General features: G+C 42.6%; 1 protein-coding gene across 4 annotated transcripts in view; it reads left to right on the top strand.

The window, feature by feature from the left end:
* The window catches only part of KLHL14 (kelch like family member 14), a 57239-nt gene that overhangs the window by 2298 nt on the left and 47370 nt on the right, over window positions 1–7571 (top strand). For all 4 annotated transcript variants that reach the window (XM_033155116.1, XM_033155115.1, XM_033155114.1 and 1 more), the window contains exon 2: window positions 1–972. This exon is cut by the window's left edge and continues 42 nt beyond it. In XM_033155116.1, coding sequence (XP_033011007.1) covers window positions 2–972 — 971 coding nt within the window. In that variant the 5' untranslated portion in view covers window position 1. The remainder of the gene's footprint in view (window positions 973–7571) is intronic.

Below are 7571 nucleotides of genomic sequence, written 5' to 3'. Positions count from 1 at the left end.
CATGTCCAGGTCCGGGGACCGAACGTCTACCTTCGACCCGAGCCATAGCGACAACCTGCTCCACGGCCTCAACCTGCTGTGGAGGAAGCAGCTCTTCTGCGACGTGACCCTGACGGCGCAAGGCCAGCAGTTCCATTGCCACAAGGCCGTGCTGGCCTCGTGCTCCCAGTACTTCCGATCGCTCTTCTCCAGCACCGCCGGAGGAGGAGGAGGAGGCGGAGGAGGCGGCGGCGGCGGGGGGAGCGGGCACCACCACCACCACCCGCTGGGCGTCGGACCAGGTGCTCAGGACGGCCTACCCTCCAAAGAGCAGCAGCAGCAGCAGCAGGAAGAGTCCGGCACGCCCTCCTCGTCCCCGGAGGACAAACTGCTGGCCAGCCCGCGGGCCATCAACAACCTGGTGCTGCAGGGCTGCTCGTCGATCGGGCTGCGCCTGGTGCTCGAGTACCTGTATACGGCCAACGTGACACTGTCCCTGGACACGGTGGAGGAGGTGCTGTCCGTCAGCAAGATCCTGCACATCCCGCAGGTCACCAAGCTGTGCGTGCAGTTCCTCAACGACCAGATCTCGGTGCAGAACTACAAGCAGGTGTGCAAGATCGCCGCCTTGCACGGCCTCGAGGAGACCAAGAAGCTGGCCAACAAGTACCTCGTGGAGGACGTGCTGCTGCTCAACTTCGAGGAGATGCGCGCCCTGCTGGACTCGCTGCCTCCCCCCGTGGAGTCGGAGCTGGCGCTCTTCCAGATGTCCGTGCTGTGGCTGGAGCACGACCGAGAGACCCGCATGCAGTACGCGCCGGACCTCATGAAGCGCCTGCGCTTCGCCCTCATCCCAGCCCCGGAGCTCGTCGAGCGGGTCCAGTCGGTGGATTTCATGCGGACCGACCCCGTCTGCCAGAAGCTGCTTCTGGACGCCATGAACTACCACCTGATGCCCTTCAGGCAGCACTGCAGGCAGAGCTTGGCCAGCAGGTAAGAGAAGGCGACGCGGGCGGGGGGGGGGGATCCAATTCAGACACATACTTTGCATCGGATTAGCTGCGTATGTACTGTACATGGAATTTGAGGTTCAAAAGTTGACTTCAGCACTACAGAGCTGTGAGCAAAACAGGGGACAGCGCCTGGCTGAGGGAGCTTGCGGAACAGAGTTAAGGGGTGGGTTGAACACACCCTCCCATAGGCACTGGATGAAAACAGAGAGGAAAACCTAAATATATGTTGGGGGGCGGAATACTATAGCAACAGCCACAGGAATATCATGGCTCAAAAAAGATATTTGGGGCCCTTTAAAGATGCTGCAGCTGTTTTGGATAGTCACTTCCTACTGCATCAATAACACGTGCAGAAAGTTTGCAGACAACTGAAGCTGAACCCTTATGTGGAAGGAAGTCACATAGGGGCTTACTTCTCAGTAGACCTATATAGGATTGTGCTGTGGATTTCTGCTTGTGCTCTTGTGGGTGAGCTTGTGATAAAGGATACCGGTCAGTTCCTTGTGTAATGCACTTGGATGAAAGTTTGGGCTGTAGGGAAAGTTCGAGCAAATAGCTTGCCCTGTGGGAGACCTGTCAAAATGTATGAGGAATTGCACCCACACTTTTCTGGAAGATGCTTTGTTGATACAGCCCATGGTGAGGTGTTTTGAAGAAAGCAAAGTACTTTTTAAATTTATTTAAATTTGTTTGATTTAGGGGAGGGTAGGACAAAAGGAGAATACAGTATTGAAAAAGGGAAGGAAAACTTCAGTAACAGGTTGTGATGTTCTCCTTAAGTGTTAAACTGCCCAGTCACTGAACTGCAGTACTTGTTAGAGGTGCTGTGCACAGAAAGCAAGACTGGTGTCAAGGGAAAGTGGAATGTGCTGGATAATTTAGGAGATGTCTCTTAAAATACAATATGGGAAGAAAATTGGATGGGCAAACAGCCATGGCTTAGTAGCATCAGTTTTAAATCCCATTATGATCTCCTTGGGCCCTTTCTACAGGGATGATATCTTGCCAGCTCCTCATCTTTCTACTGTGGAAGTTACCACAATTCTTTGTGATATAATGCTCTGTTCCCATGATACTACAATGCAATGTACAAGTTTTATTTAACAGCAAAAAGTACAACTTAAAATGTGTTAATCATTAACATGCTTCGCATTATTCCCAGTTTAATGTTTCACCTGTTTTATAAAACAATCCAAATACAGTGCAGATGTCTGGGTTTTCATCTAGCTCTTAAAGTACTTTCTATGCTTACTTATAATACTGTTGTTGATAAAATGCAGGTATTGCCCAGGAATAGTTATGATGTCATGCTGTTTGTGTCTGTGACATCATATATATTTTCCTGTTAACTGAGTGAATGAACCATAATGTTGAAAACAAAGGGCAAAATCCATGATAAAAATCTTTTAAATTGCTACTATGGGAAATGAAAGAGATGGGAAGTGTTTGATATTATATTTTTGGGTGTAGCTATGCCTCTTTTTGTTGTATGTATTAATATCAAACTGTCTGAAAGTATGCACATGTTACAAAACTTTTATTTTGTCTTTTTAATATATGGTTAACAGTGAATTGTTATTAATGTGGCATGATCGGAAAGAGTGTTGTGAGATTCATAGTGTTTTGCATATTATGGTGTTTTATTTCCCTGTGCAGAACTTAACAAAAACTAACTTTAGCAGGTGATAGCTGCAGAGCTCCTGGCTTTCTTTGTCTCTAGAAAGGCTTTGTAAACTACACTTTAGTGGATCTTAGTGCCAAGTATTAGGATAAATTGTAATAGGAGCACTAAGAAATATAAAAGCACCTTTGAGGCCTTAACAGTAACATGTCTGGCAACTGTCTCTAGGATAATATTTTGGCTTTCGAAATACAGACTACATTACCTACTTCAGCCTCAATTCTGCACACCACCTGGGACATGATGGGGTTTGTGTTGTGGTGGATTGCTGAGATACCAGGCTGTTTGGTTCAGTGCAGATACCTTCCAGCTTCACTGGTCCATATCATTTGAAGGATATGTAGTGGTGTTCTGACCACTGAATGTTTACAGGTGTCAGGGATGCTGATACTTCTGCAGCTGGAAGCTATCTTTTTCCTTTAAGCAAAAAAATGCACAGCACAGACACAGTCTGACCTTCTTCGGTAGTCATTAAGGCTGCAATCCTATACCTGCTTACCTGGGAGTAAGCCCCACTGAATTAAATGGGACTTCCTACTGAGTAGATATGTATGGGCTTGCAGTGTTATGGAACTATGGGTTGGAATCCATCTATGTTATATTCAAAGTAAACCCATTAAAATTAATGGGCCTAAGTTAGTCAAGTCCATTAATTTCAATGGGTCAACACTGAATAGGACTAACACTGGATACAACCCAGTATTTCTCACTTTTGTACCCAAATGTGGATGTTGATTTAACTTGTTTGTTGCACATATAACAGTGTTTGGACATACTGAGAGTAAGTTTTAATATGACTACAGAGGTGAATTTGTTTCAAAACTAATTAACCTCTGTAGTCATATTAAAACTTTACTCTAGATATTATCATTGATATCCCTTAATGATCTACTCTTGTATCTTGATACTTCAGCTTTCTTTAATATTCCATAATTATTCCATGATGCTGTACTAGCATATACACAAAAAGGTAAATATATCAAAGATGTTCATAAGCAAAGCAAATTTTTATATGCACCCGATTAAGATTTTTGAACTGTTCCATATGACTTAATTAAAACTGAAGAAATTAAATATAACATTTTAAAATAAACAAATGATGATCCTTGAAAGCTTAACATTAAATAAAAGAGATTCTTTAAAAGGCATGGGAACATTATTTGGAATTATTTGGGGGAAAGCATTTTTAAAACTTATTGAATAAAGTGGTCTGATAGATAGAAATGAATATAGAGAATGATTTCCAGGCATGATTATTGGTTTCCAGGGAGCAATAATGACATAGGTAAATTAGAACTACATGAAATGTTTTATGAGATGTTGATAAGGGATACTTATGAATATGGTTCTTTTTAAAAGAGGCCAGTTTCTTTCTGAGAGGTAAATAGTTAAGTGGCATAGACATCTGCTTAGTACTCTATAATGAAGAAACATCGAATTAACACACCTGCTCTTAAAGACTGATTAGCATCCTGCTGCAGACTCCCATTTACTTTAATGGGGGCTGTATCAGGCCTTTAGCATAATTTGATAACTGTCTTCCTGATTTGCTTAAAATTACACTTTTGTTCCTAATGCACTACTTAAAACTATAGCATGCAGATGCTTTGGGATTTGCCCTATTTGCAAACTTTAAACTTCCACTAAAGAGAAAGGGTAAATAGCCAAAAGCTTGAATTATGATTCTCAAGTTGCTCTCTGGAAATAGTAATTTTAAGTATCTTTTGTATTGCAGTCCTAAAATAAGATAATACTGTTATCACTGCTGCAAAACAAGTGCACATATCTGAAACTATAATACCTTTGATGATGGTGTGTCTCAAAATGAAATCCTTCAATTGATGCAAGACCATAGCCAACATTTATTACATTTCAAATGCATTATATAGATCGTTCCAATGTGCTAGTTCTAGAGAATCAGTAGTAAAGTAAGATATACTTTTCACCCATGGAATGTAAATATTTGCAGTTTGTAACAAGCAGCAGTTTCCTGTTTTGTCTGAATATGAGAAACTGTAGGTCATTCAAACCACAATTTGTTAACAAGCCAAGATAGCATGCTATGCTTTGGTTCAATATCCTGATTTGTTAATTTAATTATGATTTCTACAAACAAGAGTCTCTCGTGTTCAGATGAAATAGGAAACTGCAGTTTGTTGCAAACTGTGAATCAAAGCTAAATCTTGTTACACACAAAGGAGTAAAGGATAAAGTACAGTTATGAGGATCATGCATGTATTGACAAACCATGATTTTGTTACTTCTGAATTGGGCTTCTGCATTAACTCTCAGTTGCTGAATGAAGAGGCAAATGCTAAGATGCATATATGGAGATTGTAATGTTTATATGGCTTGCTAGAGGTAATAATAAAGCATCAACTTCAGCTTTCCCCTTTATTTGACTAGCAACCAGTCATCAGTGTCCTGGTGGCAGAAACCCTTCCTTGCATTACAGCTTATGGTTTTCTTGGTGGCTGGTTTTAAAGATGATAATTTCCTTTGCATTTTCAATTACCGTACATTTTAGAGCTGTGAATTGAAAGAATTGGAATAAAAGATGGAGAGTTTACTTTGTTCCCACACTTTCCGCATAAACTGAGAAAAATGAAATACAGTCATACCTCGGGTTACGTCCACTTTGGGTTACGTTTTTTCGGGTTACGAACTCCGCTAGCCCCGGAAGTGTTTTTCATCATGCGTGCAGTCTGCACATGCGCAGAAGTGTTCTGGACAGTTTGCGCATGTGCAAAGCGCAATTTCACACATGCGCGCTATCGCCGTTTAGGTTAAGTGCTTTTCAGGTTACGAACGGCACCCCGGAACCAATTAAGTATGTAACCTGAGGTACCACTGTAGCTCTATCCAGGCAAGTGGTATAACTTTTGCCTCTCAACAAATGGGAGAAGTTGGATGTTTGAAAGGGCTCTCTTGGTTTTTCTACTAATCTTGGTTCACTAGGAAGTCTTAGCAAGAAAGGACTGTGATACCTCTTCTTCCCACCTGTTTTTGCAGCTCACTACCATTTGCCTGGGTGCATGGGCTCTTTTTTTACGTCTCATATATTGATAGTTACAGTGACTGTGCAATGGAAATCAGGTTGGACTCTTCAAGACAATGGTTTACATGTTTACCCAGAACTCTGTAATTCTTTGCCTCTTTCTCCACTGAGTAGAACTTAGTTGTCTAAAAGTGTCAATCACACTTTTTATATTTTTTTTAAAGCTAGACATTGATACTTGTCAAGTTAGACTTACTGCAAAGTCTGTTGCATGAAGGCGTATAGTTGTCAATGACCAATAAAGCAATTTATATCATTCTGAAGTTCAATCAAGTTTTGCCACTCTGTTTTCCAAGGGGCAGACTTTGTTTATCTGTGTGTAGTTATAAGATATAAGTATAGTTGAAATCCTAGTTGCTGTCTGTGTATGCTCACTGCTCTTTGTAGGCACCATAATCAAATATTAACTAAGGAAGGGGAGGGCCTGGCACTTGCTTGAGATGAGGGGCTTTGGAGACCAGTTTTCCTGTTTGGTTTGGGTGCAAGTGTGAGGGGAGAGGTAATTGGGTTTGAAGCTGCATGTTCTTGCAAGCCAGTTGTATTCCCCCACAACACATACACAAAGGCTCCTCCCCTCAGTTTAAAGATTCCTATTGGAAGGAATTTGGTATTGGAGGCAATAGCTGATAACATATACCATGCAAGCTTACTGGTGGAGGGTTTGTGCCTGAATGCTGCTCCCATGTTAGCAACATTCACTGGCAGTAAGCGGGCAACATGCATGTCCAGACCAGGGGGTCTGCTAAAGTTGGGTTCATGGGGCTTGAGCTCCAAATCTTTTTCTAAGTGCCCCAAGTGTTTCTGTGTGGGTAATGAATTTGGGGGAAATGGATTTGCGAAGGGTCGATTTGGGTAGGATATTAATTTGGAAGAATAAATGTGTTTAGAGAGATAATTTGAAAGGGAATTTAATTGATTTGGATAAAGATATGTTGGAAAATTAATTGGGAGTAAAAGAATTGAAGGGGGACTGGTTTTATGTGCTCTGGGTAGGGTGCAAATTAATTGAAGAATTTACACTGGGCAATTTGGATGGGGAAAAGGCTGACATGCCTTCTCTGACATTTAAATTTGCATCTATACACATTAGCATATGGTGCTCTTATGCAAATTTGTGTCAAGGGGTCCATGCCCCCCAAACCTTTAAGTACCCAAATATTCCCCTAGTACAGACCTCAGCCCCATTGGGTTTGGAGACTGTTGAGCTTGCTTTAAAAAGAAAGGGCAAGTTTCTCATAGTTCAGTTGGTAGAGCATTCAAGTAGAGTATGACTCTCTTAATTTTAGGGTCATTGGTTTGAGCCCCATGTTGGGAAAATATTCTTGCATTTCAGGGGATTGGACTAGATGACCATTGTAGTCCCTTCCAACTGTAAAGGTAAAGGACCCCTGACAGTTAAGTCCAGTTGCAGACGACTCTGGGGTTGTGGCGCTCATCTCGCTTTACAGGCCAAGGGAGCCCGCATTTGTCCGCAGACAGTTTTTCTGGGTCATGTGGCCAGCATGACTAAGCTGCTTCCGGAGCAATGGAACACCGAAACCAGAGGAGCACACAGAAACGGCGTTTAGCTTCCCACTGGAGAGGTACCTATTTATCTACTTGCACTTTTTGGCGTGCTTTCGATATGGTTGGTAAGAGCTGGGACTGAGCGACGGGAGCTCACCCCATTGCGGGGATTCAAACCGCCGACCTTCTGATCGGCAAGCCCAAGAGGCTCAGTGGTTTAGACCACAGCACCACCCACGTTGTTACAGCACCACCACAGCACCCTTCCAACTCTACAATTCTATGATTTCACGATTGCTATATACCGGTATATTTAGAGGTTCCTCTAACCTCT

Source organism: Lacerta agilis, chromosome 7, assembly GCF_009819535.1.
Source record: "Lacerta agilis isolate rLacAgi1 chromosome 7, rLacAgi1.pri, whole genome shotgun sequence".
Classification (NCBI taxonomy): domain Eukaryota; kingdom Metazoa; phylum Chordata; class Lepidosauria; order Squamata; family Lacertidae; genus Lacerta; species Lacerta agilis.
The sequence above is the reverse complement of the archived record's forward strand: the minus strand, read 5'-3'. Positions and strand labels throughout refer to the sequence as shown.